At 39.2% G+C, this 18770-nt stretch overlaps 1 protein-coding gene across 1 annotated transcript in view; it reads right to left on the reverse strand.

Moving 5' to 3' along the window:
* The window catches only part of LOC139646550 (protein diaphanous homolog 3-like), a 213607-nt gene that overhangs the window by 163129 nt on the left and 31708 nt on the right, over positions 1-18770 (reverse strand). The window contains 1 exon segment of the mRNA XM_071522452.1: positions 2185-2315. Within this exon segment, the coding sequence (XP_071378553.1) occupies positions 2185-2315 (131 nt within the window).

Raw genomic sequence — 18770 nt, forward strand, 5'->3', positions numbered from 1 at the left:
ATACAAATGAAAGACCCATGAAAGAAACCACTTCCCAGTGTCTGATAATTGCTCATCCCTTCTCACTGAACCAACAATGTATCAACCAAAAGACAATGGACACATTCATAATTGCGAAAGTAAGAAAAAAAAGCAGCAACCAGCTTGGTGGTTTGAGAAGGCATGGCAGTCATGTCATATGTTTCAGTCTGTGGCTTTAATCAGGAAACTGAACTCCTGGCACTAGGGCTGGGCGATATGGTTGAAATCAATATCATGATAATCATAAGGATTTTTCTTGATATCAATATATATCACAATATGGTTCATGTATGCAAAATCACGTTAAATAATCACATTAATGTTCATCTAATTGAACCAAATGGTAATGTTAGGTGTGATGTCAAACAAAACAGAAATACTCAAATAATGTTCCTACCATACCTCATTTTATGAGAGTTTTTAAGTAAAATTTGCTTGTCATCATCAATTTAGACGGCAGAAATGTGTGTCATGATATTAAAATGTCTTCATATCATCACAATATGATTCCACTGAAAGACGCTAAACGATAATATTGAATTATCGCCAAGCCCTACCTGGCACTATGAAAAGGTTAATTTAGGCTATATATTCATTGATAGGCACAGAGCTGACAAGACAGATAAACAAGGCTACAGAGCAATTGAACCCATGGAAAAAAGGGTAGGCAACATACAGCCTAAGCAGAAAAAAAAACAGTGATATTCCTATTCATAGTATTCTGTTACATCACCACACGGCCATCTTGGTAGGAAAATAACAGGTGATTGTAATAACTTAACAGGTGATTACAATCAAATGACAAACACAGCCAATGAGCTGTGTGTATTGTAAAGCACCATATTGGTAGGAAATGCATGTGACATCATGTGCATACTATGAATAGAGGTGTGGTACTAGGGTACTCTTTGGTGAGTTTATAGTGAGTGGGTATCATCATTCATTGGATTCAATTGGGAAATTGAAATTTTGGTGCAATTAATAAAGAGATTTTCTATTTATTTGTGTATTGATACACCCACAAGTCAAAGTGTTGTATTTTCACACCTCACGGACTCAACCATCTCCGGCAAAAGTAGAAGTATAAAAAGAAGTATAAAAAGAACGGAACAGCAGAAAATGCCGCACAGCTCCCACCCCGCACCCAACGGATAAAGCAACACTGGATAACATGGCTGCGTATCGCCACTGACACTCATACATCTAAATGCAGGATCAAAAACAGATCTGGTGGACACTGGCCTTGAACCTGGGATCTCTGGCGTGGCAGACCTATGCTTTACCAACCAAGTTAAACACAAAGTGATGCAGAAATCAGGCTCAATTTAACTAGCTGTGTCCGTAAATGGCACATGTGAGTAAAGACCGACCGAAAGAGTGATTTATGCAGCTCCTCAACGGACTGACTTACACTAGGTCGCAGCTAAAAAACTATGGACTGATGTATGTTATGAAGTATATAACAGCTACACAAGACAACTACTTATGTAGATGAGATAGGCGGAATGTCCAAAAACAAAAATATTACTTTGAGAAAACATTTGCAGAATCTGAAAAACAACAAGGACGTGACAAGGACATAAATGATGGGAAAAAAGGAGCTGTTCATATTATACACGATTTTAATACATCCAACTTGTCAATTTCATCGTCCTCCTTCTGTTGCCTGCGGCTCTCTTTTTATGTGACCTGCATTACAAATAAAAACATGAAATGTTAAATTAAGGTACCTGCAAACAGAGGATGGGGTACACCCTCCTGTCGACTTCTGTGTCATCTTTGCAACACAGACACAGTGGAGGCAGCGGGGACACTCGCCACGATAGGCATCAAACAATTAAAAGGCAGGCAAGAGAAAACCCCACACGCAGCTGTAGATGTAATACATATTAATAACTCTCAGCAGGCTGCTGTTGCTCTGTGTCCAAGGCACCATGGGGGAGTGCTAGTGAGGGAGAGGCCTCTGGAATATCACATCATCGATGAAAGGGCACAGCCCAACAAGTGGGCCAGAGGCATGGCTGGGCACACAAGAGCAGGCCGTGAAGGTGGTGAGGACGAGGATATGTATGTATTTACAAAAACATAGGAGCAAACAGATAGATTTAAGGGCATCTAAACTAGGCTAGGAAGACAGGCCATTTTCATTCTCTTGAACTGTACCTGACAGGGTTGCTGGTGAGGGAGACTCGCAGTGAGTCTAGACAGGCAAATAGGCGTTCCTCCATCACCCCAGACTTCAGCTCCCCCAGGAACTCCTGAGGAGAGATCTGATGGCTGCTTCTCAAGCTACCCTGGAAGACAATAGAGGAAGAAGAAATTACCTCTTAGCACTTAATGTGTAGTCTAGACATGGAAAAAATGTAAGCCAAGAACGTGTACATGTGCCAAACATGGCTCAAAAAAACTAAATACAAACAAACGAGATTAAATCATGCAACCCCTTACCCTACTGAAACTCTACATATCTTGTTTAAATGTGACACAAGCAACTAGGTCTAGTCTTTATTTTGCACATGCCTTGAGTCTATTTTCTTGCATGACAAAATCCCTTACTACTTGCCTGTTATAGCAGCTGCAGGTCAGACTCAGTAAGTTGCTGCATAATGATTTCACAAAAAAAATTCACAAATAAAGAAACAAAAAGTTTTTTAGATTCAAACATTTGTGGAGGATGCTCAAAGAGTTGGGATGAATGTGTTGTTTTGTTGAAACTGAATTGAAAACTCTAAATCAGACAGCGCGACTGGAAATTGTATAGACAGATTGTATATACGTGAATTTAATTAAGGAGAAAATTAAAAATTAAAAATTAAAAATTAAGGAGTAAAGTAACTTGCTTCACTGTTGGTCATGGGAGACACCAACGCTGGACTTTTCAGAGACTGACATGCAAATCTATAGCTCCTGAAGCTATAAAAGTAAATGTGAAGAAAACATGTAGTATTGGAGTGGGAACACACTCTTACCAGCATTGGTTCAGACAGAACACCACCTGGAGTCTATAACTCAACATTATGCTTCAACATGTTGCAGAGCACATGATCCATTGCGCTTGCCATACAATCTTTACATCACCAGATTGTACCATAAAATAGCTTATCAAGGCCTATTCCTTGTTGCCTGAAAACAATGCTAATCAGTAACAACAATACTGCAATACTGTATGCCTCTCATTGTTGAGATATGACTTCATCACATAGGTGCCAATGGAGTGTATAGCATATTGGTGGCATTTAATGTAAGTATGATTGTTTGAAAAACAAATTTTCAGCGGTTTTTGATTTGCAGTTGTCTTTGCAGACATTGCTCATTAATGAGGAAATTGATTTTGTGTGATTTGTACAGGATTTTGTTTTGTGTTTATCCAGCGAGGCAATGGAGGGAAACAAATTGCTTTTCTTTTTGTTGCAAATGAAAAATGCCTATGACATGCAAAAGCTTGTGAAGCCCCGTCGTTGTGTGTGTGTGCCGAGTGAAGCATGTTCGCATGTGTGCGGCTGCACATGTGAGAGTGACAGAGATAAAGTGGCGGGTGGTTTTCTCGACTTCCGAGCAAAGCACAATGGAGTGCTATGAGCCCCCCATGTAATCACACCTTTCCAATTTCCTAATTTCTGTGCTTTTCTGAAAACATTTGATCTCAGAAAGTGATGTATGGTTATCTCCAACAGTCACATCAAAATGAGATGCACGTGTGTCGCTGGGTAACAAGTGGAGAAGCTCAAATACAGTACCTGTTTCAATTGGCAGGAATCATTTGTAGCTCCTTTTGCCAAAACATACCCCTTTATTACTAAACTATAGTATTATTTGTTATTTATTATTAGCTTTTGTAAAGAGGGCAGCTGGAAATTACATATCCAGATCATAACCATATGTACTATCAACTATCAATCAGAATAACTTGAGTAAGCTCATACTCTGATTATGAGAAACCCGGTAAAATGCCAGGATTATTCAATTATTAAATGGGCTACTGTGGCATGTAAACATCTTACCCCTTTCACTTTTGCCTATATTTTACATTATTTTTCCCCCTGCTGTATCCAATAACTTTTGCAGCTGCAAGGGCCCAATTTCCCCACAAAGGTCACGAAAGTTTCATCATATCGTCTAATTTCCTCATGGCACTACTATGTATACAATTATTTGTTCTGTTAAGTACAGGCTTCCTTTTCATCTGCCCTAGGCACAGAAGTACACTCATCTCAAAACACTGAGAAAGATTAAGAAAGTGTAACTTAATGTTCATTTACTGACACATCTATTGAATATTTATGTACACCTGCCTGTACTGCAAGTCCTGCACCGCAAGCTGCCAGCAATGCAGATGTGAGCTTGCACCTGGACATCAAATAAAGCATGTGGACAAAATAACCAAAACACCACATGAAAAGGACTTAAACTTTGAAGTAATTAAATCACAATTACAAAGGCAGCTACACAGGCAAAGCATATTATGTTGAATGTCAATTAGCAGAAAGTTCAGAAATCAGCTTTAAAAAGAGGTCTAAAAATCACCAATTTTATATGCGAGTTTTCAGTTTTCAGAGTTCCAAAAGGCCAAATATCTGGGGCATCGGTCACAACTGCAACTGCAAACTGCAAAAAATAATTGATGTGGCAAGGAGAAAAACCTTGAAAATTATGGCAGCATATGCCAAACACAGACAAACTGCACCGGCACAGAGGAACAGTGGTAACAAGTCAAAGCACAACGACACACTCAGGGAGAGACGGACACTTGACAGGATTGTTGCTAAACACCACAAAAATAAGGCCTCCAAAATCACCACAGAATTGAATCAACACCTCTGGGACACAGTTTCAACAAAAAACGCATTCTGTGAGCTTCACAAAGCTAGTATTTATGGCAGGGCTGCACTTCAGGTGGTACTGAGGTAGGCCTATCCAAGGCCAACACACAAAGACACACAATCTGGTATAAGGAGCACAAAACCTGGACCCCTGAGTAATGGACAAAAGTTATATGGTCCTCTGAATCGTCTTTACCCTTTCCCCATATGTGGACGAGTTTACGTTTGGAGAAAGCCAAACAATGCCTTGAACCCACAATGTCTGTTACCAGCTGTTAAACATGATGGTGGATCAGTAATGATATGGGCAGCCATCTTGTGGGAGTCATTAGGTCTGATGCAGTGTTGTATAACAGCCAAGGAATATGAGGCTATTATCCAGGACCAGGTGCATCCTATGATGCAAACACTGTGCCCTGTTGTTGTTCCAATATTCTAACATGATATGCCCCCATACACAATGCTTAACAAATTCAAGAGTGACTGAACACCAGGATGAAGTCAAACACCTTCCATGGCCTCCCCAAGATCTAAACATCATTGAACCTCTATGGTAAGATCTAGAGTGTAGATTCCAGACAAGATTTTCGCTTCCTCAAAGAACTTGAGGCTTTTCTTCTTGAAGAACACATAGTTTAGGACTTTTATGACAGTATTCTGCGGAGGACAAGCTGTTCTGAAGGCAAAGGGTGGCATAACTCCCGGGAAGTACTTGTTTCCATTATTTTATCTAAGTATTGCTTTTATTAATGTGGTAAAATTCAATAAAAGGGCTTCTTTAGCCTGATTTTCAAAGATGAAAAAACACCCTCAGCAGTCAGAGTTTAAATTAGGCTGACATTTGAAGTAAACATGACAACATGGTTCTTTTGACCACCTCATTTCTCCAGGCTTTTGGATCAAAGCCGCCAGCCAAACATCCTCAAGCAAGCCCAGGGTTATGGATAAACCCAATTGCTTATTCCTCTGTTCTCTCTAATTTGACAGTAAGCCAAGTCTCTTAATTAGTTCCCAAACCTCCAAATATTTTATGCTAAAATAACACATTTCCTAAATAACATATTTCCAAAGGGGACATGAATCTGAACCAAGAAAGTTAAATGAGAGCCAAATATCATCTTAACACTCTATGGGAAACTATGAGTGTTTGTTAATATTAGGCTATTTTGTTTGATTCCATCTCTTTTCCATAAACCAGAACCCATAATCTTTTCATGTTGGCTCAATTATAAACTTAGAGTCATCAATGAGGAAATTAACTACGGCAGCAATCATTTTTCACTCTGCAATGTCCCACCATCTTTGATAGCATGCAAAAGGAAATCATGCAAAATAAGTTAATGTTGCATATACACCAAAAATTGATTAGGCATTTAAAGGGAGAGGTCACTAACATCACTTAAATGCCAGCCAACCCCTGCCTCGCCCCAACCCCCATATACCTATGGCAATTAGTCAGTGGCATTACAAATTGTGTTTCAAAAACAAACAAACAAATATTTTCCATGAAAACATATCTGACCATAAAGTGGACAAAATCAGCGTTTGGATCTCCCCTCTCTATTGAATAATCTAAATCCCTCCCCTGAACTACTAATTAGATGAAGCTTTCTTTTATACTGAAAAGACAATAGCAAAAGATTAGTAGGTGTGTGTGTGTGTGTTTATGTGTGGTTTTGGGTGGGATGGTGGTGTGGAGGAGGGCTAGCATTGTTAGGCTTACCGAGCCAGCTCCACTAATGCCAAAATGTTGTCACATATCGTTGGGTAAGTTTTTGATTCATCAAAGGCCTCAGAAATCAACCCGTATCACTGTTGGCAGGAATAAATAATCCCTAACCCTTGCAGGCTGCCAAAGCAATGGAACTATGCCCAGTCTCTCTCTCCCCTAACACCCCAACCCCCAATCCAAATTATTCTCCTCCATATTTCCCCTCAGGTGTACACACTAGCTTCCACTGAGCCAAAAATAATAATAATGATTAAAAAAAAATAGCTGACAACACCTCACTCAAAATACCCACTTTTATTCTCGATCATCAAAGAACATGTTCTTTAATGATCAGAAGCACCTCTGTGTGCCCTACAGAGGGAACCTGATCACCAATGAAAGCAGAGTCAAACAGCCAGATGTGCATGTTGAATGAGAGCAAGGATAGCCAAAGACATCATTACGGCTACAGCTCTAGCTCTCCAATGAAAATGAAGTGGTAGTGAGTGACTACTGAAAAGCTACCTCATTCAGTTCGAACCTCTGGGAGCAGTGGTTGTGCAAACAGACTGTATCAGGTCTACTCTTGAAACTTAATCAGGAATACCACTCAATTTGTGATTTGTTATTCTTATGGCCTGGGGCAGTCCAATGAGGATTTGTGAACAATAAATGGTGTTTCCTTTACATTCACTTAACCACAATGGTCCCCAGTAGCTGGAGAATTTTCCCCGCAGCTCAAGAAATGTAAATACGGTGAAAGTTCATGATCTGGCCTCACTGCTCAGCTTGCCCCCTCCAGTGTTGGGGGTAACGCATTACAGTAATCAGATTACTTTTTGTGGTAACCAGTAACTTGATGCGTTAGTTTTTCAATTTATGTAATTTTATTTTTCTTTCAAATGGTTAAATGCTTATTTAGTGCAATTTTTTTTTAAATTAAGGTATTGTACGCTACATGATGTTATTAAAAGCAGACTGTGCAGCAGGCTGGCGGTGCGGTGGAGGCTCGTAGGTTATGTAGGTTAATAGCTCTGTGTCGATAGCATATTTTTTTCTCAAATTAGGCTTTTTTATAGAGAGGAATACAGCGCCAATGTTTCACAGTATTGATAAAGTCAAAATCACCTACGGTTGTGATGCAGTGACGGCAGAAAGGCATTCAGTCAGTCCAAGCCCTCAATCACTCCATACCATGAGTATTTATTACTGTGGAACCAGGTAAATGAAAGCTACGTTGATGTTTTCTTTAGACAACAGTAGATTGTTACTTAAGGCTGTGTCCCAAACATGATGATTAGTGATGATTTCTGTACAATAAGAGTGATGACATCAGCAGAAGACCTATTTAAAAGGTATGATTTTAAGTGGGTAACGTGAAAGTACTCTTACGAGTTACTTTTAATAAAGACTATAGAGGGTCAAAGGACAAGTAATAAGAATAATAAGAGGGTCAAAGGACACATTTTATTCTAGTTGGGGTCCTACAATCTCATTTTTGAAGAATATGAAAACCCTGCTTGATAATCCGTAATAAGGGTTCTATCTATCTGCTTGTGTTGACCAGCATTGTGCCATAGATATAGATGATGAAAAGCAGCAAAAAAAATTCTAATTTCTTGGACAGACTGAGGGACAACAAAAAACAGCCAATTGTGAAAGAGGGAGGGGCTTAAATTATATCAGTAGTGGATAGGAAACTCTCTCCTAGGCCCAATGAGGTATCACTCAATGCAATGCAACTTCGGGATCAATAGATATAGCCGATCAAAAACCAACCAATCAGGAAAGGGTGAAGGGCTTAAATGACATTACCAATCGATAGGACAATCTCAAGTCCAACAAGCCATCCCACATCTCAATATGGCTCCAGGATTGCTCTCCTGAGTCCAAAGAGTCTCTCAAATAAATGCGACTTTGCGATCAACACATAGATGCCACGCGATGGTCACACATCTCAACGCAACTTCAGGATCAATACAGCCAATCAGAAAATGGGGAGGGGCTTAAATTACATAACCAATTGTGCCCCAAGTCCGACAAGCCATCACACATGTCAATGCAATTTCGGGATCGACATGATGAAAACAAGCACATAATTTTTGAACATTGTTGTGACATCAGATTCCATTTGTGGACAAACAAAAAGAGACTGTAGTACAATATTTTGAATACAGACTAAAATGTAGGAATAAGCAATATAGGAATAAAATTAGAACAACTGTAACTATTTCAAATCTCAAATCCAGTGCTATTCCCCTTTAAATTCACAGAATATATCAAAAGAAAAATCACAAAATCTTAAAAAATACAACTATTTTAAACCTCATCATCATATGTCTATTATACATCTAAAAATAAGCCCTTCAAAATCTGAGGAAAGGCAGGAAAGATGGAAAACTATGTTGACGTCTAGAGCAACCTTGACCCTGATTCTGTCTGGAGCAACATGTCAGTGATTTTCCTCTGCTACCCTGATAACGTTTCGAGCTAAAAATCACATTGTGTTTATTAGACATTCACAGGATCTTTCCTGATTCTACTTCAATCCAAAGTAATTTGAGTCTTTACTAATGTCATTAGCCTACTAGCAGCTCAGAAATGAAAAATATATATATACATTATTTTTTAATCATGCATTCACTGAGTTGAGGGCATATCTATATGGTAGCACATTTCATTCAGTTTTTAGTTTACTTGATAACCATTACATGACAACTCCTATCATTGGGCACCTCTAGGAATATTAAAACCATCCACAGCAATCTCCATGATGTTGGACGTGGTGAGGTAAGCACCACTTTCCTGTCAGGCTACGGTGAAATTTATGCCATCAAGACCAGGTTTATGTTGTAGTAAGAGGATGGGTAAAAGGGGTTCTAGTAAAAATCTGATCCCTCCAGCTACACTTGGACTAATAAATGTGTGATCCTCATCTGTGTGAGCAATGCGGTAATCAAGGGCTCTAGACAATAGAGTGTGCCTGGCTTTTCATTTCTTTTGGCCCTCAGTGATTCAGCACATTTTCAGCTGCTAGATGAACTAGCATCACAAAAGCCTCTTGAGGCAGTGCATTATTGTGAGACGGGTTGGCAAGACATACATGTCTATTTTATCATCTAGCAGGGAAATAGACAGCGCCAAAAAAAACAGGAGTGGAGGAGTAGAGAACCTTCCTCAAAAAACCAATGGGACCAAGCTTCACCTTATTAAGAACTGTTAAAATTAGAGCATTGTGCCACAGAGCAAGGTTTTATTGAGCACATGTGAGAAATTCAAGTAAAAAAGTCTAATCATCTTTCATAGCAAGTGAGGTTCATATCTATGGAGGACCACAAGTGTCACGGAAATAGTAATAAAGCATTTCATTAATTAATAGGCATTAATAAATTTGTTAACAAATTAATTTATTAATGTATGAATAAATAGACTAAATTACAAAGTAATTTATTATTTGATATTTTAATGGGCAATAAAAAGAGGAATTATAAAAAGAATTTACAAATGAAATATTAGTCCATCAATAAATAGTTCAAATTAAAAAGGGATTTACAAAAACAACCATAAAACAGTCAATAAGTACATCATTTAAAAATACATTAATGAAATCATAAATAAAGAATGGAATTTAAAAATCCATTTGAAAACGCAGTTTAAAAAGAGAAATAAATAACTGGATTCACAAATTGAATTAAGAATACAGATTTTAATCAGGCATTTAAAAGGGCAATTTCCTTTCCCATTTGCATTTCCATTTCTCTGCTGCTTTTCCTTTTCCTATTAGCTATTCGATTTGCTTAGTCATTTAGCCTCTCCTTTTAGCCCCTCCATTTAGCCTTTCCGTGACACTTGGCCTTGCACTGGTAAAACAAGGTAAAACAATGCAAATTAACCATGGGATGTAACAAGCTCTCTGATTGGTTACCTTCTCCTTCCCACATCCATGTCATACGTCTGCATATGACATGCCAGGTGATAGCCAATCAGTGAGCTTGTTACATCCCATGGTTAATATCCCATGTACAATTAGTTATTAACTAACGAAACGCTAGGGCTGGGGGGGGGGGGGGGGTCGTGTTAAGAGTCACGCACCTTCAAACTGCTTGGCTTTCAATACACGGGCAACAGTTCACCCGACAAAGTTCACACATAGTCACAGTTCCTCTTCACAAAAACACAGCGCTGAAAACATACTTAACATACATAAAACTTCAATTAATAGCACAGGCTTTTATTTGCTTCAAACACTGAACTCAACCGGCCTATATTTGGGACAGGCGTCTATATGGGACAGGCCTTTAATTCCTTTCGCACAAAAGAGAGAGAGAGAGCGAGCAAGCGAGCGGTGGTCGAGCAAGCTAGAAAGTGAATGAAGAGAGGGAGCAGTGGTAGCGAGAAAGCCGGTGAATCAGAGAAATTAAACGTTATTTTCTGCATGTTTCACAGCGGTTACGTTCTAAAGCACAGAGAGAGAGAGAGAGAGCCCCGTATCAAAATACCGGTAGCCTACCTTAGAAAGGATGAAAGCAGAAAAAAGATCAACGGAGAAATGTCTTGCTGCTGCTTCTCCTGAGTTTTGTTCAGCAAATTTGACAACTGACAGCTTGAATTTCAGGTCATAGTTTTTTCTCTGTGCCACCATGGCAATCAACAAATGTGACTGACGTTTGAATGCAAGTAAAAAAAAAAAAAAAAAATGCTTTGCAGCGTCAATGGCAACCGGCTTCTAATTGAGACCGGCCTTTATTTGTCAAAACGTGTAGCCACACCCGGCCAGTAAAAGGGACTCGGCGTTTAATTGGGACTCGGCTTTTAATTAAAGTTTTACGGTATAACATAAAGTTAGAGACAAGGGCTCAGACAAGCGACTTCCCCATACAAAAGTAAACTCTGACTCCGCAAGAGCGTAAGTGTGACGTCACTATATAGACACCCAAGCAGCAATCATTACATATAAAATTACATTTAAAAAAACGAATATCCGAATCCCAAAATTGAAAACCGAATACCTACCCAACGAACAAATATATATGCCAAGCTCAATGAATAGAGACAGAAGTCTAAAAAAAACTGATCCAATACAGTGTTAATACCGTATTTCCTCTAATAGTGGCCGGTAGTCAATTAAAAGCCGGGTCTCCGATAATGGCCAGGGCTGCGGTCGACACCAACAAATAAAGGCCGGCTCCAAATACAAGCCGGGGAAAAAAACAAAGGTAACAAGCGTGAATTCGCCATAGCTGCGACCACCTACTGTGCGGCTATAGGCCGCCAAAGGGTGGAGAAATTTTTGTGGACCAACCAACCAACCGACCGATCGACAGAGCGAGCTATAGAGCTGCTGGTCGCAGCAACGGTGGACACCGGTAAACTCCTGGCGGAAGTCTCTGGAACATGCCGCCGTCAATTAGCGTAATTATTGTAATGCATTGCAGTAACAAAAAAACGGCTACTTAACGAACCCAAACAGAAGCAGATCAGAAAACAAGGAGGCTTCATACTAAAATATGAGCAAATATACTTATCAAACAGAGGGAATTAGAAATAAAGGCCTGTCTCTAATATAAGCCTGCTTCCAATAAAGGCCTGGTCCCCTTTGCAGTTGAGGTAAATAAAGGCCCGGGCCAATATTAGAGGAAATACGGTAATACAATGTTGATGCTGCCTATATGTCACATACAGAATGTAAATTGTAACATTTTAATTTTACTTTCATTAATGTGTCAAGCTACCCATGGGGAAGAGGACAAACAAGTGCACCATTTTATTCCCATTTTTTAGGTTTTATTTTGTTTTCTTATTCATTATCAAATTAATATTATTAGATGTGTGTTAAGTGTAATCTGAATAATAAATGAATCATAAAAACAACACCTTTTCTGTTGTTTCTTCATTAGTCAGAAGGCCTCTTCTTCATTCTCGCTTCTTTTCCTTTCAAAGTGCATCTTGGCTCACTCATGGAGAGTGGGAGAGTCCATTTAACGTTTTACCCAATACATTTTTTTTTGACTGTTTATTATAATATCTAAGCTTGAGTACCTGGACCACAAACCAATTATAGATTACACTAAATGCCATAAAATTATAAGCTAGCCTAAATGCAGCCTTCAGCTCTATACATGCTCCCTCTAGGGCAAATCATACGCAAGTATATCATTTCATTCCACTGCTACGCGGATGACACCTAGCTATACCTCCGTCTTAAACCCAGCGATCTCGGCTCCTTAGACAACCTCAGGGATTGTCTGGAGGATATTAAATGTTGGATGGCCTGTAACTTCCTCCAACTCAGCGAGAGCAAGATGGAGTTGGTAATATTTGGCCCCCCGCACCTCACTTCTACCAAAACTGGGAACCTTAGCCAATTGTCCCCTTATGTCAAACCCTTTGCTAAGAATCTTGGGAGTTTTTTTTCGATTCAGATGTTAACTTTGATAAACAGATCAACTCAGTCAGATCCAGCTTCCTGCAGCTAAGAACAATTTCCAAAGTCAACTCTTTCCTTTCTTTTCACAATCTAAAAATAGTTTTACATGCATTAATTTCCTGTTGCCTCGACTATTGTAACTCTGTGTATACTGGTATCAGTCAGTCTTCCCTGTCCCGCCTACAGCTGGTCCAGAGCGCTGCCGCAAGGCTTCTCACTGGCACCAAAAAGAGAGACCACATTTCCATTTTTATTATTTTATTTCTGTTTTGTGTGTACTTGTACAGCACCTTGGTCGACAATTGTTGTTTTTAAGTGTGCTTTATAAATAAAATGAACTTTAACTTCATTATTTTGTCTCAACTCCCAAGTTAGCTTTCAATAGTAAATTATAGTGCTCACTTAGGGCTGGGCAATATGGTTGAAATCAATATCATGATAATCATAAGGATTTTTCTCGATATCAATATATATCACGATATGGTTCATGTATGCAAAATCATGTTAAATAATCAAATGAATGTTCATCTCATTGAACCGAATGGTAATGTTAGGTGTGGTGTCAAACAAAACTGAAATATTCAAGTAATATTCCTACCATACCTCATTTTATCAGTTTTTAAAGTAAAATTTGCTTGTCATCATCAATTTAGACAGCAGAAACGTGTGTCACAATATTAAAATATCTTCATATCATCACGATATGATTCCACTGAAAGACGATAAACGATAATATTGAATTATCGCCCAGCCCTATGCTCACTCTAATTTAGCGTGGTTTAACCCACAGCATTCTCATACTCTGGATTACTAAAAATGTATTTATAAATGAAATAATAAATAAATGCAAACACAAATACTAGGAAGCCACTTTGCAGCCAGTAAAACTGTGCATCTCTTCAAAAAAAAAGGAAAAAAAATTAAAAATAAAAATGTTCACCTCAAAATAGTCTGTTTTTAATAGGGAATTCTCACATAGGCCTATGCCTTTTATGTGAGAAATTTTGTTTTTTGGGGGTTTTTCTTGACGTTTTCACTGTGATATCACCACAACGTGCGGCATTGGCCACGGTGGGGGGAAATCCAAACCGTGAAGGCTCCACATAGACCAAATACTTTCTGGATGGGACCAAAACATGGTCATAACACTCATGTCGACTTTGGCATTCATAACAATGGGGTGATGTTAACGTCCTCGTTTAACCCTTCTGCAGAAGTGAGATCCAAAAATGATGAAAACATAAATCAGTTTAAACTAATTTTACAGGTTCATAACAATTGAATACTGGGGCTTTGACACCCCTTTCTAGAATACAGGTCCCTCAATAAGATGAGAGAAATGAGCCTTTTTTGTCCTGCCAATATTTTGAACCTTGGCAAAAAGTCAGTGGAACTCTCATCTTTGAACAGTATCAACTTTTCTTACGTTTGAACAAGCTATTTCATTGTCATCACTTGCTACCTTTCGCCTCTGTGTTTCTCCCACTGTTTGTCTGTTTAATGCGTTCCCGTCTCACACAGCACGGTACAGCACAAAGTGTCTCTGCTACAGTAGAATGATTGGCTGTGCTGCAAGTCATTTGCATAAACGCATGCAATTGGACAAGGTGCTGCAGTTGGACGACCCTCGCAGCTCCATTGAGGTGACAAAGCTGCAGCAGATTAAAAAAAAAAAAACAGCCATCAGCAATGTAGTTTATTATTTCTTATCTTAGATTAAATGCTTTGCGGTCCATATAGATCCCTTGCTGGGCCCGGATGCAGACCAAGGTCCCCTAGTTGGTGACCACTATTTTAGAACATTAACTGTCACTAACTCAAGAATAAGCCAAAAGGTTCATTAAGGTTACACTTAATGAACACTCTTATTAGTGACTGCACAATCTAAAAAAGTATAGGCCTACTTCAGGCCACAACGGCCCCAATAAGGTAACCTATGCACCAATCTAGTCGCAGCTTATCACAAATTATGTGCTTGTTTCCATTTGGGCTGTATAAATCCTCTCCTTGTCCTCTAGAAAAAAAGTTACTGAGTATCAGCATAGAACTGCTATGCTGTTGATGCAAAGAGTGTAAAGTTTGTGTTTGTTTGTGTGTGTGTGTGTGTGTGTGTGTGTGTGTGTGTGCGTGCGTGTGTGTGTGTCTGCCCGAAACTACTGTTTTAATATACAAACTACACCAGACCAAGTCTTTCATGAAACAACAAAAAAAGAGTACAGAGAACCTGCCTAATAGATAATTATGCCTTACATAATCTGTCTAATTATGTAAATCATGTGTAAATGTTCTACAAGGTAATGTAATAAAATAAAAGAAATACACAAATTCATACATGAGGAATGAATCATGTGTTGCTTCTCACATCACTAATATACAAAATGCTATATGCCTCATCTGGTCTACTGGCTCCTAGCCAATCTAGTGAAGTTTTGTCTCCATGGAAACCATGTGCCATGAAGACCTTCCCATGAAGGGTAACAGAATAAAGTGTTATCCTGGGGTGGCATTTGATTTAGTTCCTACTGGGTCTCCTGAGAAAGCATGATGACACCCATCACTATCAACATCACCAAATCACTGGCTATTATGTGACTCTTCTAACTCTCCCCTGGTGTTGAGAGATTGCCGTGACTCATTTTAAGTACTGCTGTACTGGTCTATAGGCTCATTAAATTATATAACATGAATATGAACTGGATACTAGGGATGTAACTATGTATCGTGGGACGATATTTCGCGATCCAAAAACGTGACAATAGGCATCATGGAGGTGAAAAATGGTTTGCGATATCAAGTAGCTTACAGCTTATCAATTAGCTGTGCCACCAAAATGTAGACTACTCTTTGTTTTCATTTACATACTTTAAACGGCAGAGGGCGGAATCAGCAATCCTAGATCCTACTAGTTTGGTTTGCCTGACTGGCGTTATGACGTCATTGACACCAACGTTCACCGACGTTCACTCGAGACCCGGATGAGCCAGGTGTGTAGCGTGCAACAGGAAATCGAAATACACCCGTTACGTTAGGTAACATTATCATCGTTATTTTGAAAGAGACGGAGGTAAATGTTGTGAGACATTCTTAAATTTTCTATCCAGTCTGTTTCCTCAACATTGCGGTTGTTCCCATAGATATTAAACGGTTGTTCCTACCAGTTCTGCGGTCTCGGCCCAAATGTCGCGGTTGAAAGTATCAAGTCCATGCGGTGGAAAAAGAGAATATGACGCCGCTGTCTGTGGCGGTTTATTAAGATCTTATGGATAAATTGACGCCTCTGGTTACTGGTGTTAGTGGTGTCAAGTAAACTAAAAACACAGGCAATGGTAGCCGCCATATTGGTTTGAAGTAAACGTTACTATGGTTACAGAGATTATCCGTACAGACACAGTGGTAATTTACTCTTCTCTGCTCCAGTGTGACCAGCCATATGCAAATTCATTCTCATTCATAAATTCGGTTGTCACTACCAAATTCTGGCAGTGTGTGTCAAAGGTGTCAGCTGCTGCCCGAAAATGGTGACATGCTAATTTTCTTAAAAAAAAAAAATGCCTGGCCAACTAAGGTGTTTGGAGAATGTTAGATCAACCATGTTCAGACATTTGCACAAATTGTAAAGAGGACATCCTTGTTTAGACATTTTATAAGAAACCATTATAAAATAAACTGTAGGAATAGGTTAAACTTCAAGCTAAAAATGTTGGGTTTTTTTTGACATTTTATGTCTAAGCAATAAGCAAAGAATCTTCTACAGTCATTTGTTTCCATTTAAACTTTGTTAAAAATATTGTCATTGTATCGAACCGTGAAGCCTGTACCGTGTATCGTACCGAACCGTGAGCTGAGTGTATCGTTACACCCCTACTGGATACACATCTGACTGTTCGAACTTAACATCAGAACCCAATTTAATTGTATGGCATCCGCAGTGTGAATGTGGCAAAGCCTCACCCAACCAGACTAGAAGCAAGACAGAATGAGTGGACTGGGAAGAGCTTTTATGACATTATAAAAGTGTAAATCAGGCAGGGAATATGAAAATGCAAGCAGCACTGCTCCAGTGAGCAAGTTACTAGCCTATACCAAGCGGGCTACTTAGTAATTGCCACGATGCTATATCAGAAAACATAGTCAAAGTATTGCACTTTTCCAATCGAAACTGAAACTTTTAAAACTTATAGCACTGCATGTTGCAGACAGCAATGCGCCAAATGCTTGTTACACACACTACTCAAAAATAATTGGTGGATAAATACTATGGAAGGCTTGGCTAATCTTATCTAATCACATATAATTACGATCAGACTTTGTCCCCTGTTCAGCAGACTCACACTGAGACTTCCTTGCATGTGCAAAAGACAATGGCAGGCAGGTTGCGGTCTACAATTAGATTGATGTTTACCGGGCTAGTCATTTGGTTGTTGATCCATGTTGCGTTACAGCTAATAATAATTAATAATTCCTGCTACTTCTTCATCGATTCTGCCATTATTATTATTATTTTTATTTTTTTTCAGGAATGGGAGGGGGTGAGGGCTACTTTTAAACAGCGAGGGAGATGCCAAGCTAGTTTAAAAAAAAAAAGAAAAGCTACTGAATGGCCCGGAAGGGGCTATGTACTGGAGGGGAATTTGATAACAAGCTTTAGAAAAGAGGGGAAAAAAGCAACACAGCTGACCTGTGTTTATATCATTATGTCTCAATGAAATGTCCACATTGCACACATTAATTTTGATAGCACAGTAGATTGTAGGGGTGGGCCAAAATATCGATACTGGAATATATCGCCATACTTCCTCTTGTGATACGTTATCGATACACTGGCGCCAAATATCGATATTTTTATTAAAACATGCGGGCGCTCTAAACGGATTCCCCCACATTAAGCCTGTTACCATTTTGACATAATGACTCCTCGTGGTGGCGCTTATCAAATGAATGAGGGTAAAGTGAACGGAAGTTAACTAACTTGCGGTGAAGAAGAAGAATAACTCACAGAAGGGAAAATGGCGGACAGTGGGGGAAAGCAAATCAGAGAGGCACCACAGTTCCTGCTTTTTGCCTTTTTAGGGGTATTTTTTCTTCTTCAGTTACACAGATATCGTGATGTATCGTAGATGAATTGTCTTGCAATATATCGAGTATCGCAGAATCGCTGTATCGTGATACCATCGTTATCGTGGGCAACATATCGTGATAGTATCATATTGTGAGTTACTCTGTGATTCCCACCCCTAGTAGATTGGTTTATTCTATGTGTTGCTTTTTATGTGTTTATTCTATTTCTCCCCGGGTACGATTCACCGAGAACTGTGCAGGACTGACAGAAGGAATGATCTCAAACAAAACAGGAAGAGTACCACCTCACTCTACAAATACATGAACAAGTACAGATGCTGTATAACCCCCTGGTGCCTAGCTAGGTGTGCAGCATCAACTGTTGCTGTCATTGAAATTACAATAGTCCCGGAAATTTTAACCACATCATTCACCAATGTATTGTCAAGAAGAATAGATCCACTCTACTATATTGCACTCTGGTAGGTTAGTCGATGTAGTCAATGTGGCCTGTTAGCCAAAATGTCTTTCAGTGTCACAGCAGCCTGTTAGCCAAAATGTTTTGTTAGCAGTACCAAAACTTGATAAATTCCACAAATATTATACAAAAAACTACTCTAATAGCTCAATCTAGTAGGGCTGTCCCGAATACCATTTTTTGGGCTTCGGAGCTTCGGTAGTAATCAACAGCGAATATTCGAAGCTTCGGCCGCGGGGGTGGGGGGGGGTTAAG

Source organism: Centroberyx affinis, unplaced genomic scaffold (assembly GCF_046629955.1).
Source record: "Centroberyx affinis isolate AG114_WGS23_722 - 3 ecotype Tasmania unplaced genomic scaffold, CSIRO-AGI_Caff_v1 ptg000992l_1, whole genome shotgun sequence".
Classification (NCBI taxonomy): Eukaryota; Metazoa; Chordata; class Actinopteri; order Beryciformes; family Berycidae; genus Centroberyx; species Centroberyx affinis.